This window comes from Phoxinus phoxinus (assembly GCF_949152265.1).
Source record: "Phoxinus phoxinus genome assembly, chromosome: 3".
Taxonomy (NCBI): domain Eukaryota; kingdom Metazoa; phylum Chordata; class Actinopteri; order Cypriniformes; family Leuciscidae; genus Phoxinus; species Phoxinus phoxinus.
In genome coordinates, this window is record NC_136878.1 from 31,450,457 (window position 1) to 31,468,424 (window position 17,968).

The 17,968-nt window shown below is 35.8% G+C and overlaps 2 protein-coding genes across 3 annotated transcripts; both read right to left on the reverse strand.

Moving 5' to 3' along the window:
* Window positions 1-645: 645 nt before the first annotated feature.
* snapc4 (small nuclear RNA activating complex, polypeptide 4) lies at window positions 646-12,583 on the reverse strand. Of its 2 annotated transcripts, XR_013796964.1 has the most exons (26): window positions 12,219-12,583; window positions 12,008-12,145; window positions 11,648-11,688; window positions 11,446-11,545; window positions 11,240-11,262; window positions 10,995-11,144; window positions 10,758-10,883; window positions 10,588-10,666; window positions 10,423-10,504; window positions 10,203-10,304; window positions 9,695-9,767; window positions 9,421-9,585; window positions 9,118-9,268; window positions 8,694-8,800; window positions 7,844-7,938; window positions 7,541-7,635; window positions 5,300-5,382; window positions 4,734-5,204; window positions 4,557-4,631; window positions 4,149-4,314; window positions 3,657-3,727; window positions 3,499-3,564; window positions 3,250-3,280; window positions 1,892-3,129; window positions 1,217-1,848; window positions 766-1,145 (listed from the first exon to the last, which is right to left on the reverse strand). XR_013796964.1 is itself a non-coding variant. In XM_079608062.1 (25 exons), exons 2-25 carry the CDS (start codon window positions 12,126-12,128, stop codon window positions 1,080-1,082), a joined length of 4,452 nt encoding a protein of 1,483 aa, XP_079464188.1. In that variant the 5' UTR covers window positions 12,129-12,145; window positions 12,219-12,583; the 3' UTR covers window positions 646-1,079. The 2 variants fall into 2 exon arrangements, 1 of the variants encoding a protein (XP_079464188.1); XM_079608062.1 differs by having other exon boundaries at window positions 646-1,145; window positions 1,217-3,129.
* A 1,395-nt stretch (window positions 12,584-13,978) lies between these two features.
* entr1 (endosome associated trafficking regulator 1) lies at window positions 13,979-17,649 on the reverse strand. The gene is made up of 8 exons (XM_079607859.1): window positions 17,299-17,649; window positions 17,055-17,146; window positions 16,394-16,804; window positions 15,956-16,029; window positions 15,677-15,788; window positions 14,830-14,892; window positions 14,471-14,610; window positions 13,979-14,364 (listed from the first exon to the last, which is right to left on the reverse strand). The coding sequence occupies exons 1-8, from the start codon at window positions 17,336-17,338 to the stop codon at window positions 14,280-14,282; spliced, it is 1,017 nt and encodes a 338-aa protein (XP_079463985.1). The 5' UTR covers window positions 17,339-17,649; the 3' UTR covers window positions 13,979-14,279.
* Window positions 17,650-17,968: the final 319 nt, after the last annotated feature.

The following is a 17,968-nucleotide window of genomic DNA, read 5'->3' on the forward strand; positions in this document are numbered from 1 at the left end:
CAACTTGAGGGTGAGTAAATGATGACAGAGTTTTCATTTTTGGGTGAACTATCCCTTTAACGCACCAGTGGTTGGGGCCAAAGATGCAATGATGTAGAAGTAGGCGTTGATTTGATTCTAGATAGATTCAATAAAAGAGAATTTTTTTTTTAGACTAACAAGGACGTTTTAAGGTCTGAAATTTACAGGATGTTTTTATAGTGCAATGACCTCTTTTATGTCAAAAGATCAATGAAAATTGTATTTATCCATTCATGATCCCTTAAAAAAAAAACTAGAAATACCATACATTTATAAAGTGGTTTTGAACATACCAAAACATTTATTAAAGCAATAGGCTAATTGCTTTATTATAAGCAATTATTATTATGAGGCCTAATGGCTTATTACTTTTATAAAACGGTTACTCCATAAAAATATACATTTTATTCATAAAAATAAACACCAGCATCAAAAATATAACGTTATTCACACATGTATTCCTCCGCCAAGCAATGTAGTTCAAAATAAGTTGCTAAGCGACACATGCAGCAACCTTTTTTTTTACAGCAACCAGAATCACAAACGGCAGTTGTGCAGTAATGCTAATGTAATGCAGCCACAGCGGCTTCGAACGCAGCTCAACCAATGAGAATGAAGGACTGGAACTAGCCGTTTTGTAATATATTATAAATGTACATAAAGTAAAACATTATGATCACATAATATAAAAATAGCATAACAATTATAAATGCTTATAATACAAAGACAAATGACAAGACATTTCACAACTCTACATCATTTATTCAAGAAACAATAACAGCAACAAAACAAAAGTATAAAATAATTTAAGAATAATTTAACAACAGGTCAGTGCAAATTCAGCGTCTTTCCCCCCCCCCCAAGAAAATTGCCAGGACGCAAACAAATGTGTATGGAGTAAAATAAATCAGTGCTAAGAACACATAACAGTGGTCCCTTAAACGGATAAAAAGTCAGATTCAACAGAATCTGAAACTATTAGCACTGTGCACAATCGCATGGTATGGATATTGAACAACTGATGAATCCTATGTAACTTGACGTCAATTCCTTTGCCTTTAAGTAATGATTCCTGAGAACTGTTTTGCTGATGCTTCGTTTTCATTTATGTTAAGCTCAATCTTCTGAAAGAGAAAAATACATTAGCAAAAAAACAAATCAAACAAAGGTTGCTTCAATGCTAAGCGCAACTTACTGCAGCTGGTGGGTGAACTTTTTTCCCCCTCTGTAGTAACTGCAAGACCTCATCATCATCATCATCATCATCATCAGCATTGTTATCTGTGGATGACTGACATTTCTCATTCTCAGATGGGTTTATGGTGGCCAGAAGAGCTGGTAAGGTAAAGCACGACAAGAAACGAGCCTTGAAAAGCAGGTACGCTGGATTTGAGGAAAACCTTTCGGCAATCATTTTGCGGACGGCAGCTACTTGAGCTTCTTCTCCTATGTCATTTTGATACTCAACTGGAAGGCTTTTCACTGCAGTTGTAAGCAGACATTGTTTAGCCTTGAGCAAAGAAGTCAGTGTTTTGATACTGGCGGCAGACGGTGGAAGGTAAGGCAAAGACATCTCTAGATGAGGTAACGGAATTCCACCTTTTCCATCGATCCAGTCATCTACTTCAGATGACTGCTCAGGAAATATCAAGTGAGGATCGAAGCTCACACCATCAGAGGGAAGATCAGGAATAGAGATCAATGGATTATTTGATGTTGTGATTTGAGGTACTACTGATGGAGCTGCAACACGAGGTGAAGGAGATGCGACATGAGGTGATGGAGCTACAATACGAAGTGATGGAGCTACAAAATGAGGTGACGGAGCTACAAAATGAAATGATGGAGCTACAAACTGAGGTGATGGAGCTACAACATGAAATGATGGAGCTACGAACTGAGGGGCAGGAGCCAGACGTTGGAAATGTCTTCTAGAAGCAGAAAAGGGTCTCAATCTTTTGACGGGTAAACTTTTCTGTTGGATGACAGTTGGCAGCTGACTAGTTCTCACAGGAAAGCAGCCATTTTCAGAAACACCACAAGGCTTTGCCACTTCATTTGTTGGTCCACTAGCCAAAGCTGGCACAGTCAAGGGAACCGGAAGAATACTGAAAACAGCATGAGATGCACTGGGACCTGTTGATGGAGATGACTGACATTGCCTTACAATGGTTTCATCAGAGGAGGAGTCTGATGAGTTCTTTGTAGATTCAACATGAGAACCTCTCTGGTCTACTTTGGTAGGTGCTTGGGATAACATACTTTGGTTCAATACTAAACTAGTAGTAGTTGAAGGAGGCATCTGGATGCATGAATTATTACCACTGGGGCTAATGTTCATAGAGGAGGAAGTCTTTTGAGTAAAGCTGGAGGCATACGAGACTGAAGAACTCATAAGGCCAGGATTGACAGAGGAAGAAGGAACAACGAGGGCAGATGATGATGATGATGGGTATAAATTGGTTAAGTTGAATGGACGAGTACTGTTATTTAGCAGGGCATTGTTTGGCACGTTCAGCATCTGGTTGCTTGGGATATTGGCAGAAAGAGGACCAGTTACTTGTACTAAACCGTTGGGGGTAAGAATCCAGTTTACTGGCTGTGCCTGCAATGTAATGGTCGGAAAAGCAACGTCTTTGCTCTTTTTTTGTTTCGGTGACTCTTTTTTTGTACTTTTATCTTTAGCTTCTTCCATTAGGGCTTGGACCTTCTCAGTAGGTTTGCGGATGCGTTTCGATTGGACGCTGTTTGAGTCCTCTACACTTGGTGATTTGGACGTTAAGATTGTGATGGGTTGTGCTGGCGGTGTCTGTTGTAGTAGCGATAGAGGAATCGGTGATATAGCTTGAGGTGGTGACTGAGGTAGTAGTGATATTTTCTGTCCTTTAAGCATTAAAGGTTGCACTGCCTCCTGCATGTTTGACTGTGTAATGACAAGATTGTTGGGATGAATCAAAGCAGGGGGCATCATCTGCCTGTCTGGCAACTGTGCAGGGTCAAGATGATGAACTGGCTGCAGGGGAGGTGAATGTTGAGGAGCTTCTGATTTCTTGAGTTCAGCTCTCTGGTTTGCTTCCTGAAGCATCATTGACACTGTTTTAGGAGGATCTATATAACCATAGGAATGACAGATTAACATTTACAAGTTTTGACAGAAATAACTGGAGCTCTTTGGATGTTGTATTTTATTTCAATACTTTAAAATGGATAAATATAAAACTGAGATACCTGTTCTCGGCTTACATATAGCAATAGGGTTCTGGAAAAAGATAACACAAGAGAGAACAGTTGACAACACTGATAGAACACTAATCTTCGAGATATTAACTTCTTTAAAAAAATACTGAATATTTTTAAGCATATCAGAAACAAAGCAGGGCTGCCCCTAACTAGAAAATACTTAGTCTAAGGCAGCCCTAAAACAAAGTATGACAACTACGCTAATAAATGTAAGATGCTGGATTGATAAATAAATACCTTGATGTCTGTCTTTTGCTGAATTTCAATGACATTTCTGCAACCCATGACATCTATGTGAAAAACCTGTTTTCAGACATAACACAAAACCATGTAAAACCCTGTAATCTTTGTTTCATTTATTTCATCATAAATGTTGACAAAGATGTTAGGCTTACTTTGATGAAAAATAAAAGCACTGATGTCTTTTGGAGAGGGATGTCGGCTGCTTTTATTCCAACAATATCACCTGTAAAGTGATTATTGATGAATAACTGACAACAAAAATATATGCATTGATCTATTCGCTCATAAATATGCCTACATGGAATCTGAAGACTAGAATACTACTAAATAAATGCACTAAAGTCAATTCTTTCAATAAAAATGGTTCTCATTTTAGTTCCATAATGAGATATCTTGGTAGTCAATCATAAAAAAAGGGCAAAACTCCATCAGAAATTGATATCTTGATATCTCTATTATATCTGAGGTCGCTAAAACATTGCTTTAACATCACTTTAGCTATTGGTATCATTATCCAGTAATCTGCCTGACAAGTAGTTTCAGAAGAAGTGCAAGTTTGATTAAGAAGTATAAAAAATTTTGTGCAAACTCCATGCAGGCCATATTTTCAGGTGTTTTGTCAAAAGTGAAACAAGGGTCTGTACCTTCGCAAAATGTATTGTCTCTCACTGGTGGAGGCAGGATCACATTACCAATCCATGGGGTTATAGCTTTCAGGAGGTCATTTTTAAGGCTGAACATGTCCTGAACCGGCCTTCTTTTCTTTTTATTTCCAGGACATCCCTGGACTTTCTTTTTATTTCCTGGACTCTAAAAAGTTGATAATCAATATAAAAGTATTGTAAATATATTTTCCAAATGTAACTTTAAATAATATTATTAAGACTTCAGACTGTTAAGGCAGCATATTGTCTTTCCAATATCATACTTATTTTTTTTAAGGTTACCATTTTCTATTATCTTTAAACACAAATTAATAATGTAATGGCCTTTGGTATTTACTATAAATGTAACATCTAGCATCATCTCTGTTAACCACACGTCTTTATTACCAATGCTCCCTTCCACTGCATGAAGTGTCTAATATCAATCCCTGCCACCTTGATCATGGCCTTCTCATCGTCAGTCTGCATGCATGAAAAGAAATTCATTTTACAAAGAAGAACTGCAGAACATATAAATCTACATTGATTTTCAAGAAAAAAGAATGAAGAAAGTAAACATCTTACCTGGCTCTGCAGAACAGGAGGATTCATACCCATATAAGTTCTTTCCATGTTTCCAAAACGGTTCAGGATGGTGTTGCGCACCAAAATGGCTCTGACTTTTGGACACTTGCTCTCCTTTGATCGAATGCGGCCTAACCCAGATTCTTTAGTAGATTCCTGTAGTTCCTCCTCATCGGTGGGAAGACGGACCCACGCTGTCCTGAGAGTTCCTTGCGGAATAAGCAGTGTGTTCGTAGGTATCCATTCCTTCAAATCTGGCTGTACATAGTGCTTTTGTGGTATTTCCACATTTTCGACTAAGGGAAGATCTTGTTCATCATCACTGTCCATATACTTCAGCGGTTGTTCATCCTCAGAGCTGGAGTAGATTCCCGTCTCCACTTTACTTTTTCTTCCCAACACTTTTCGTCTTTTTGCTGTTTGTTGTCCAGTTGTTTGCTTCATTTCTCTTTTTATGCCTTTATTTTGACTCTAAAAAAAAAAAAAAAAACCCCAACAGTGTTTATGAATATTCATGAGATTTATTCTTGTTGAATGCTGCAAGACATACTGAAGAATTAACTTACAGGTTTTGTCATTAATTTCCACTTGTTCAGGCACTGGCAGTCAATCCGGTTTGGGATCTCTGAGGCAATCTTACTCCACTTGCCTGGAAAATGATGATACACAATTGATTAAGAAAATTTTGAGTCCTTAGGATACAGTATGGATACATTTTGGTCTGCCAAAAAAAAGCAATACAAGAGGTTAGAGAGCTCTTTTTAAGGCTGACACAGTCTCTAGATTGAAAATAACTATTTGTCACTGTGAGCTTGTCTACCAGTGTCAAAGCTGCAATGTTCACACTAAAGCCCGACCGATATATCGGCAGGCCGATATTTTATTAGCCGATATTAGGCATTTTCCAAACTATCGGTATCGGCATTTATAATGGCCGATAAATGAATATTTAAAATTTTTTTTTAACTTTTTTTATTTTTTTATTACAAAAAACAGACGAAACAGCCTTCAACCATGTCATGAGTGTTGGCGTTGTATAGTTTGTCAACCAGAATATTAAATGCGTTTCATGAGGCACGCGCGCGGTCTCTTGCTCTCTCTCTCCCTCTCTGCCGAGGGATAAAATAAATTTATTTTATAATTTATATATTTATTTATTTTTTATGTAGCTATACATTTAACTTATTTTAATTTAATTTTCAATTCATTGACATGGTTTTGTGGAATATTGAATTTGTTTGGTATAGCTCTTTTACTTTAACTTTAGTATTATAATTTATTTACAGACACATACTGTTAAAACCAGCTTCAACTGGAAGTAAGTAAAAGTGTTAAATGTTTAAAACCAGACTGTTTTTTGATCATTAAAAAATATATACTTTAGATGTGCAATTGTTTAGTCATTGAGACTGTAATCTAAGGCTTTTTTTTAACATAATCCCTTCTGGAAAATGGTTTATACAGCCCACATACATAGAACAGGCAGATATTTGGCTATTGAATGTTGTGTAAGTGCAGTTTATAGGAAATGGGTCTAATATCCAGTTTATTTTCAAAATCAAAATATCGGCTTATAAATCGGCTCTTTGCGAGTTAATATCGGCATCGGCCCCCAAAAATCCATATCGGTCGGGCTCTAGTTCACACTAAACATGTGAGGTCAAAGCTTGAAAATCTGTTGGTTTAAATATTCTCTTTGCACGAGTCATTTCAAAATGTTGAACACATATTTACACACTTTTGTTAGATTTGGTCCATATTCATATATTTAAAAACAAAACATGATTTAAATTAGTCACGATGAGTCATCTTGAACTGGCCTTGATGTAATGGTCATTCGTTATTTAGATACAGTACTGTTCAAAATATATATTTTTTTAAATGTATATATTTTTTAAAGAAATCTCAAGGCTGCATTTATTTGATCAAGATACAGTAAAACAGTAATATTATGCAATATTAGAACAATTTAAAATAATGTTTTTTCTGGTTTCATATATTTTAAAATGTATTTTCTTTTCTTGTGATGACAAAGCTGAATTTTCAGCATCATTAGTTCAGTCGTCAGTGTCACAAGTTCCTTCAGAAATCATTCTAATATGCATATTTAGTGCTCAAGTTAATATATTTGTAAATGTTTTTTTTTTCACAAGGTCTGTTTATTTAAGATTTTGTAATATACAAGGAAAGAAAACACAAAATCCAAACCAATAGAGGATATACAGTCAAAACCCCAACACAAACCATCTCTCTAGCCATTAGACATGAAGTATCAATTACATTGTAAAAAAAAAAAAAAACACATTTTGGGACTGTACACCTTACTTGCATTTTTCAACAGATGACAAGAAGGGTTGCCAGATTGCATTACATTTCTGGGTAGACCCTTTGAAAAGAGTATCTTTTTTTTTTTCTAGTTTAAGATATTGCATGATCTCCTATGAAAAGTGGGGAGAATATGGTCTTTCTATTTAAACAATATTAATCTTCTGGCAAGTAGTGTGCAAAAGGCCAACATTTTACAATTATAACTACGGTACTTAGGTGCATGGTCTGTGCTGTACCACTGAATATAGCAATAAAAGGAGATGGGTCTATTGGTAATCGTATTATTTCTGAAAATGCATAAAAAAACAATTTCCAAAAGTTATACAAACTTGGGCATGTCCAGAACATATGTAAAAGGCCTTATTTGTTAATGTATTTAAAAAACAAAATTGTATAGACCCCAAAATTTTGAACGGTAGTGTATATCAAATATGCAAAAAAAAAAAAAAAAAAAAAGATTTAAGAGGGGAATCACTTACCAACACCATATTTCTCCACCTTCTGTTTTAGTAGTTCCACCTCCTCTTTGCTCCAAGGGCCCTTTTTAACATTCTCCTGAAGACAATCCAAATACCTAAGTGAGAAAAATATTCACATTTATTACATATCATGTACCAGTTGACCTAAACATATTTTATACCATACCATTTATTGCTATCATTTAGTGCACAAGTCAATTCAGCAAGTTCGATTCAGGAGTTGAGAATGAGATGATTTCACGGACGTTATTTGAAACATTAGTTGCAGAGCATAAATGTACTTTTTTCTGAAATGTGTCATACCTGTCACGACAAGCACCGTCGGTCCTGCCTGGCACTTCTATTCTGATTTTGCCCCATTCTCTGGTGCCATACTTTGCGACAGCATTCCGCAACAACTGATATGAGAGCAGTAAGTCAAATAAGTGAACGTGTGTGATTTTACCAGGTTAAGGAACAGCAAAAAGACATGCATGTGTGACTGCAACAGATATTAAAACTGAAACATTGTGCCTTCAGTGATACAAAAGCCTGTGTTTCTAATTTATTAAACAGTTTTAAACATACTTTTTAGATCATTATATTTAACATAAATGGTTCATCATACAGCATTATTTTTAGCATTGGGCTATTTACAGTCATCTATAAATATTTTACATTTTCTCTTTTTTTCATTGGTTTTCTCAAAGTGATAAAATGTGCTTACATGATGAAGTACCTAAAACACTTAACCTCTGACTCATCTGTTTGACACTGTAAATGTGGTTTGATGTTGCAAGATCGCCTAGCAGCAAAGTAAAACTGATTTAGATAATGGTTTGCTCCTGTTGCTGGTTTGGGTGGCACACGCATTTAGTGTGGTTCAAAAGAGACTCGCTTATGGTAAAGTCTCTATTACAAACAGTTTGGCGTAATGAAAATCTGCACCTTGAACACATTCAGTCGTGTTCAACAATCACTAAAGGGTCACTAAACTTTGGCCACGATACATTTTAGATTTTAGTAAACTGAATTCAGGCAATAGTCTGGAAACTCAGTTTTCTTCCCCCCCCCGGCACAGTTCTAGACCTGGAAATTACTCAAATCAAATTCCATACTTTTCAAACTACGTAAGAATCCTGATTAAATGAGAAAATTAAATTATGTTCCATACCTGGTCCTCCTCTTTGGACCAGGGACCTTTCTTTAAAGAGGGATCCAGAACGGACGACCAGCGATATGACAGCTGTGATCCATCACGGCCCACCATGAAATATGACACTATGGAGATAATAAATATTACAAATATATCCAAAATACAACTAAAGTAAACCAGTAATCAATTAAACATGTCATTGTAAAATAAACTATTTAAAAAAAGTGCAGGTGGATGCAAGAACACATCATGTGTGAATGAATTCCTCACAGTTCCCTTATTGGTTTTCTTCTATTTATAGAAAAATTACATCTACATTATATATCACCTATTCTACCTTGAATGTGACTCATCTAATCTGATTTCACATTCAGAATGATCTGTTTTAGAAACAAATAAGCCACATCCAGTACAAGAACTCAAAAAGACCCAACTGTCTTACTCTGCATGTAAGGAATAAAGTTGCCGATTCTCATTTTTTCAACAAGGTCTTTGAGGATCTGGTCTTCTTCCGGTGTCCACTCTTTCCTTCTGAAGGTCTTCGAAATGTAGCGCTGGTAAGTCTGGAAGCACATGAAGGCCGTTCTGTTGGTCTGGAATGGAAATAACAAGAAATATAAATGTCAGAGACATTAAATTAATGGTAGGTTGCATTGTTAAACATGTTAAAAAATTAAAAACCACAATACACAGCATATTATCATAAGCAGCCATTTAGAAAGTGATTGAATTTCTCTATCCTTACCCCAAGAGCCTTTGCGATTTTGTCCCAATGGCAGCAATTGAATTCTTCTACAATTCCTTTCAGTTTATCGATCTCATCCTGTTTCCACACCGACTTGTTAATGAAGGGGTGCAAAAAGTTCTGCCAGAACCTTTTCAAATCGTCAGCCTGTCTCAAACCTTCAAACTACCACACAGAAACAAGTCCTTTCATGCTTTTAAAATGAGAAATGCATGTTAGAAGATAGTGCAAGATGTATTTGGCTGCATGTCAATTAAATAACTGCATAACTTACGTCAATATTTGATATTTTCTCCCAGTCATGATCGTCATGTTGTTCGCCCACCAGCTGATCATCTTTCAGGGTACTAAGGTGATATTATGCAGTTTGATTACACATTTTATTGCACAATAAGTACACTAACATTCAAAAGTTTGAAGTCTGTAAGGTTTTTGATTGTTTTTAAAAATGTATTCACATAATGGTAAAGCTGCATTTTCATCAGTCTTCAGTGTCACATGATCCTTCAGAAATCATTCTAATATGATGATTTGCTGCACAAGAAAAAAACTCTTCTTATAATTAATGTTGTGCTGCTTAATATTTTTGTGGAAACCATGATACTTTTTTCAGGATTCTTTGATGAATAGGAAGAAAAGAACAGCATTAATTTGTTTTGTAACAGTATACATGTATAGTCTATATATACCTATATATGACCTTAAACTTTTGAATAGAAGTGTAGGTACAACCTACTTTACAGGACATCTTCTCTGAGACGAGGTGCTTAAAATGTCTTTACCTTATTTTTGCGATTTCTTGCTCAATGAATTCAATTTGCTTTTTCAACTCCTCTTTTCCCTCATTGTCCACTCTAGACATCTTAGCACTCAAATACTCCAGCCTATGAAAACACAGAATGATTGCAAGCTCTCAAAATGTAATAAAAAACAATAAAAAAATACATTGAGGCTAACAATAACCAGATATTTAGGTTTGCTTTTCCTTTTTCTGGAACTCACTTGGATAGTTTGGGTTGTAGCATCCTTTTCATAATGTCTGTGGCGACTGCGTTAGACAGCAAAGTCTTCTGCCAACCCTCCCCTGAAAGACATTATTACATGTTTATATATATATATAAAAGATCTCCAAGTAACAAGAAGCAAGCATAATGTCTTAAAACATACATCTTCTTATTTTCAGCTCATCAATCGGTCTGGTACCGTGACTCAGCCTTTCTTTAGTTTCTGGATTTGATGGAGGGCCCTGGAGGCAAATAAAAAACGATACTAAGGTGCATGATTTCACGGACACCAAAAAAAAAAAACAGATTCCCAGTATTACTTTCATCACATACCAGACTGGTGAGTTTGTCTTTAAAGTAAGGCTTCATGAAGTATCCAAGAAAGAGTTTCTGAGAGGGAAGTCCTTGTGCGGAGGAGCTAGACGTGCTTGGGCCAGAGAGCTGAGCCTCAATCTCTTTCTGTGGAGATACAGTCGGCTTTAAATGAGTGACAGTGTAATTTAACTCATGCAATCGAGCAGCATGAAAACTCAGTTTCAATGAACTACAGCCCAGATGTTTGTTGTTCACCTGTTGCTGTTGATTCTCTTTGAGGAGCTTTTCCAGCTCAGATAGTTTCTCTTTCAGCACCTCCTGATAGACAAAATTCATTTGCAGGCAAGTTTCCACGTTTTGCGGAAGATCCAACTTATCATCATCCTCGTCACTGTCTTCATCACTCTAATGAAAGTAAAACAATTGTATAAGCTTTTTTTTTTAAATGAGAAAATGTAAATAAATAAATAGCAGCAAAAGCATGTATGAAGGTAACTCACAGAATCAGTTCCATGTTCACTGTCTGTTTCACACACAAAAAAAGGTTGATTAGCAGCAGACCCTATGATGAAATACTACTGACCAATCAGATTACGTGTCAAATATCTATAAAAGCAACAACCCACTACCGGTAATTTCAGCAAAAGTGCCCATGGAGAATGTGAAGGTTCATTTGTTTTAAGCTGTATATACAAATATTATTTACCCTGCAATACGCCAGCCAGTGCTGCATTAGCACCAAGTGTATTTTCCAACTCCTCAATCTCCCTCTGAATCCGCTGCCTCTCTGTCTCCAAGTCATCAGGCTTCAAGAGGTAGTTACAAGCATATACAAAATTTTATTTAAAAAAATTACATTTAATTTCTATAGTGTGTTGTATTAACCAGGCAGCTTTCTGTATTCTTACCAATCCTTCAATCACAGGCCCACTGTCATCAGATTCATCATCTGTCATGGAAACATAATATGACATTAACACAGAGCACAAGTAAAAAACACAGCCCCCAACTTTTTGACAAATTAATTCCCATGACCATTCCAGGTAATCACTTCATTAACTCATCAATAGACCACTACCGAATCATTTAGAACATTTTGTGAATCAGTTTAATCAATTATTCACTTATATATTGAACATATAACACAGCAATATATGATTTTATATTATTTCCAAGATAGGCCGTTTCTCAATCCCAGTAAGATGCATATCTAGTAACTTACCATGGTTGTGTTAATGTGATGGGATGTTTAAGAGACAGTGACTCACCACTGTTGCTGTCAGATGACAGTAGGTCTAAGATGCTGCTGTCCGCCCCTAGAGAACTCTCAAGAGCCAAAATCTCCCTCTGGATTTTTTCCCTCTTCGCAAGCAAGTCGTCCGATGCCATTTTAGACAAGATGAAACCTGAAACCCCAACTTTTTTACAGGTTACTGGGTCATACACTGCACAATTTTCGACGTGTGGACATGTACTCACATTAGCTTTCTTTTAAGGCATAAGTCTGCTTCAGTATTGCAGCTCTTCTATAACACAAGCACACTAATAAGTCCTGCTGGATCATGTAGCATCACTGCTCGCGTTTCTGAATGTCTCACTCAAATCTAACTGTACAGCCGCATGTTTACAAAGAGTGCACTTGGGGTCTTTGAACTAGATTTACAATTACACTACTAAATCGAAGTCGTTACTTTTAATGACTGCCTTCAAATATCACCATAATTTATATAAACTTATTCAAAAACTGTTAAGAATGTTTCTCCCCCGATAAAACTATTATTCGTTCATAGAACGTCATGCGTATGCAAAAACGAAGCGCGCAGTAATTGTGCGTCATCTTCACTGACGCTTCATAATAAAGGTCCGGTCTTCATCGACCCTTCACCATCGTAATTTTTTTTTTTTTTTACATAAATAAATGCACATGAAATGAACACTTATTGCTTTAATATTTAGCATAAATAGTGTATGTTGAAAATACAGTGGTGGACAAAATCATTACATTTGTTTTAATGTTTTAAAAGAAGTCTCTTCTGCTCACCAAGGCTTCATTTATTTGATCCAAAATAAAGAAAAAACACAAATATTGTGAACTATTTGTTACAATTTAAAATACCAGTTTTCTATTTTAATATATAATTCATTCCTGTGACCAAAGCTGAATTTTCAGAATCATTACTCAGTTGTCAGTGTCACATGATCCTTCAGAAATCATTCTAATATGCTGATTTGCTGCTCAAGAAACATTTATTATTATTAATGAATGTTGAAAGCAGTTGTGAACAATTTCTTTTCAGGATTCTTTGATGAATAGAAAGTTCAAAAGAACAGCATTTGACTGAAATAGAAAGCTTTTTCAACATAATAAATGTCTATACTGTCACTTTTGATCAACTTAATGCATCCTTGCTGAATAAAATTATTAATTCATTGAATTTCTTTCTTTCTTTCAAAAAAAAAAAAACTCTTACTGTCCCCAAAATTTTGAACGGCAGTGATAACATTACAAAAGCTTTCTATTTCAGATAAATGCTGTTCTTTTGAACTTTCTATTTGCATTTAACAAATAATCCTGAATTTTTTATTTTTTTTTTGTACACAACTATTTTCAACATTGGTAATAATAATAAATGTTTCTTGAGCATCAAATCATCATAATAGAATGATTTCTGATGTGACACTGAAGACTGGAGTAATGATGCTGAAAATTCAGCTTTGGTCACAGAAATAAATTGCATTTTAAAATATATTCAAATAGAAAACAGTTATTTTAAATTGTAAAAATATTTCACAATATTACTGTTTTTGCTGTATCTTGGATCAAATAAATGAAGCCTTGGTGAGCATTAGAGACTTCTTTTAAAACATAAAAACATCTTAACGTTCTAATCATTTTGGCAACCACTGTATATTAAATTGTATATAACAAAATGGGATTATGATTTAGCATCTATCAAATGCAATTTCAGGACTCTAAGTGTTGACTTCTAAAAGAAAAATACAGCCATATGATTAAAAAACTTCTTTATTAAGTCAATAAAGAGCATTATGCATATAAGGCACTTCATCCAATGCTGATTAGTAAAGTGTTGTTTAAATAAACAATTAACTAAAATGCTGTAATTTAAAACAGCAGAACTATAAACATTTGTTAATTTATATATATATATATATATTTATATCAATATACAATCATGAAATACAAAAAATCTTGTAAATATTATGTAATATAATTTTAAGAAAGGACTTATTTGACAAAAGTGCAAAAGTTTTTGAAAATAAACTACTACAACATAGAGCTTTGATTTTGGTTAGAGAATCCAAGGCACTATTTGTCACACTTAAGTATCTTTATGCTTAAACTCCCGCTAGAGCTTAATTTGGGGATTATTTGGCATAGCACACCTCATTTTGCCATTTCATAAAACCTAAACAAATGTTAATGAAGTTGATGAATAAAATAATAAACAACAAACTACCACAGTTGGGTCTATACAGAACATAATGTTTGGATGTGAAAGGGAAACACTCAGGAAAAACTTAATCATGAATCTCGGTGATCTTGTCAATGGAGGTCAATAACTGGGATACAAAATAGAGTGTCTCTCTTCCTGTCAGCAACTGCCTGTAAACATACACAACAACACTTTCAGTACAATGATTTGATTCATTTACATTTCTTATTACCATTATTAAAAGAACTCAAACGTAATTGTCATTGTTAACCATACTTGATAGAAGTCTCTGCATCTTGAGCTGCTTTGTTAAGGTACTCAGACGCTACTTGCGCATTGTGTCTCATTGTGGTTAAGGCTGTAGTTTCTCCATTTCTAAGCCTTTCATTTTCACTTTTATATCCTACAAGCTGGCCCTGAGAAGAAAACGAAACAATAATCATAATGGTGGAGTTTTAATGTGAACAAAAACAGAAGTGAAATAGTCATTTTGATCACAAATTCACAAACATATTGTATAGTAGTATATACAAATGCATTAGAGTATATAGTGGTATATACACATATAAATGCACCATTATAATGTACATGGTGTGCTTTTTCAGTGCGCTTGTGCATATGGAAAGAAGTCAAACCTGGAGTTGTTGTAGATCTTGTTTCAATTTTGAAATACTATTTTCAGCCTTGACTGCCCGCTTCTGTATTGGATAAAACAGAAATGTAATTTCTTGAGTGCAGTAAGGATAAAACATCTTCATCTTATTTTTTTAAACCTTAAAGGTTGTATCAGTGATTTCAGGCCCAAACATAAATGATCACATTCATCTAATCTTTCCTGACGATCCGCTAGCTGCCCGCCCCATAAGCAGGCCGTCAAAAAAACATGTCTCTGTAGGCAGCCTAGGCTCTGAGATCTGCACACAAAAACAATTGGTTTCACCAACCACTCAAAACCAAAATAAATAGTGTTCCAACCAATCACCGACAGGGGCTGGGTGCTGTGAGGTTTTGCGCTCGTGCACGGCTGCACGCGAAGTCGGAGCTGAAGAAGAAGCCGTGTCTTGGAATAAACACGATTGTATTCCCTCGCCCTAATCCTCCTCCTCCTCTTGGGGATTGACTCCTCCATGTTCAATTTCTCTTGTTCATTGATAGACGCTGGCTTCTTCTTCAGCTCCGACTTTGCGTGCAGCCGCGCACGAGCACAAAACCTCACAACACCCAGCCCACCCAGTCTGTGATTGGTTGGAACACTATTTATTTTGGTTTTGAGTGGTTGGTGAAACCAATTGTTTTTGTGTGCAGATCTCAGAGCCTAGGCTGCCTACAGAGATGTTTTTTTGACGGCCTGCTTATGGGGCGGGCAGCTAGCGGATCGTCAGGAAAGATTAGATGAATGTGGTCATTTATGTTTGGGCCTGAAATCGCTGATACAACCTTTAATAAAAAAACATCCGTCACATGAATGACAATGCTTTATACCGTCATTAACTGAAGGTTTTGTTCTACTGACTGCACCATCGTCTCCAAAGCCTTAGCCTCTCTCTCCTCCTGTAACTTCTTGTTGTGCAACTCATCTGTGAGCTGTTCGATCCTATTGCAAATAGAAAAGTTCAACCATTAGAAATAATCTACAGAACTATAGAAACAACCAGTGATATTTAATTACACAGCAGCAATACTGACACACTTCAGTCCATTAATCACCTCAGAATCATTTAATTTGCATAAATACATTACATTCTGTGTAAAGAGCCTTACCTTCTGGAGTCAGTTTCTGATCTTCTAAGGAGTTCTTTGATTTGCTTTCTGAGTAGAGAATTTTCTTCTCGGAGCTAAAACACATTAAGGTCAAAATTAAATCCAAATGGACAATGGAATAATGACATTTATTTTCTTCTCTGATGATAAGTTTACTAGTGTGAGGGCAGGAAAACCTGTCACTCACATAAAATCGACCAATAGCACACAACGATCCAATCAATTCCAGATGGACAAAATCAAGTCCTGTACATACTACAGCTTTTCTTGTTCGAGAAGCCGTTTCATTCAAATATACATCGCAATGCGGAAGTAAAGATTATCACTACTTTTCACGTCGACTTGAGAAACATTTCTTTTGAAAAGAAGCACCAATTATAATATAACAAACATTCAGCTCATGTGTATGCAGAAACTCACACCATGTACGCAACATACCTGTTGAGCATTCTTTGTACCAATTTCAGCATTGTTCCTCTTAGAATGGAAAGAAATATCAATCACTGAAGTCTCTTCATCCCCCTCATAGCCTCCTGTGCTTCTTCTTCCTAAGTGGTTCTTTGGCAGGAAGTCAGATTGACCCAGCTCCCATTCAGTCTCATTTCCTTCCCTCTCATCACTGCACAGAGACGATTGCTCAGAGTAAGCGCTGTGGTCTGAAGTCCCACATAGCTGGAAGTCATGAGAACCTTCAAGTGCTGATGGATGGCAGCTTTCAATCCATGTCTCCTCATGTTCGCTTTCAGAAGGTTGAGAGAGCACAGAGGGGTCTGAGAAGAAAGGCCCCTTGGTAGCAAAATCTATGGAGGTGTTATAGTCCTGCTCGACGTGGCATACACCTTCATATACCTTTGGGAAATCAATCATACCACAGGACTTCTTAAGTAAAATGGTGATCAGAAAGTATCAGAAAGTAAATTTGTTTCAAAAAACATACCGGTAATGGCCATTTTTTAACATACTTATGATAGATTGTCTCTGCACCTTGAGTTGTTACATGAAGAGTTACCTGAAAACCTAATATACACTTATACATTCATATATACTGGTATCTAAAAACTATCCAAGGCGCCAATGCCTTTGTAATCTTCTTCCTCACCTCTGTGTCTTCTGTAGTACAGGGCTGCTGGTTCTTATTTCTGATAAACTCTTTGAAAGAAAATGGATTCAGGTCGTCTTGCTTTGGCTCATCTGAAAGTAAATTCGTCCATGTACACAAAAGACATTAAAAAGATTTCAAGAATACTCTGCAACCTAACAGTTACTCAAGACAGAGAACTTGTGCTGCATTATTATCATGTTGGTTTATAGAAAGAGCAAAAGACAAGCAGGTTGACACGTACCATCTTCAATTATTAGCTTTTTCGTCTTGTGTTTGGACATGCTAACTTACAAATCAACTTGACCAGAGACGTAAACTATCCTGCAGACTGAACACCTAAATATCTGAGCTCAACATTACAAGAGAAGTACTACTGAAGAAAGTAAAATGTATTCAAAGTAAACGGTTCCGTGTACTTATTGTCAATGTCGATTATTCTGTTATAAACCTTAATTCGTTACTGTATTTTAGAAATTACAATACTAATCTCCAGCAGTTCTCACGGGTCTGCTTCTGTCCGACAGTGAGCGGGTTTTCCACAGGGAACATGTACAACATCGCCACCTATTGACGTGGAAGACACGAGAATTGGGTTGGAGAACGGCTCATGTTTGTTTATGAGAAATGCTGACTCGTGCTGCATATAAATTTTTATATTAAATATTTTAAAAAAAACCTAATAACATCTTAATATCCCAATTGTACAATGTTACAAAAATTGACAGGATTTTGCAAACATTCTTGTATAGCAAGTAAAACTGACTGGCTTTTCATGATTATTATTATTATTATTATTCTAGATTAATTATTGGTTTAACGTTACTGTTCTTATGCTAATTTTATTCGCCTTTAGTATACACTATCAGTTATTAAACATTTAGAAGAACGTTTACTTTACTTACTTCCATACA

Coding starts and splice junctions, on each gene's coding strand:
- snapc4 (XM_079608062.1), bottom strand. CDS start 12,128: ATGGCATCGGACGACTTGCTTGCGAAGAGGGAAAAAATCCAGAGGGAG. Junction 8,801..9,117: donor CTTTATTCCTTACATGCAGA/GTAAGACAGTTG, acceptor TTATCTCCATAG/TGTCATATTTCATGGTGGGC. Junction 7,636..7,843: donor GACGGTGCTTGTCGTGACAG/GTATGACACATT, acceptor TTTCTCACTTAG/GTATTTGGATTGTCTTCAGG.
- entr1 (XM_079607859.1), bottom strand. CDS start 17,338: ATGTCCAAACACAAGACGAAAAAGCTAATAATTGAAGATG. Junction 15,789..15,955: donor TCAGAAACTGACTCCAGAAG/GTAAGGCTCTTT, acceptor TATTTGCAATAG/GATCGAACAGCTCACAGATG. Junction 14,365..14,470: donor GATGCAGAGACTTCTATCAA/GTATGGTTAACA, acceptor GTATGTTTACAG/GCAGTTGCTGACAGGAAGAG.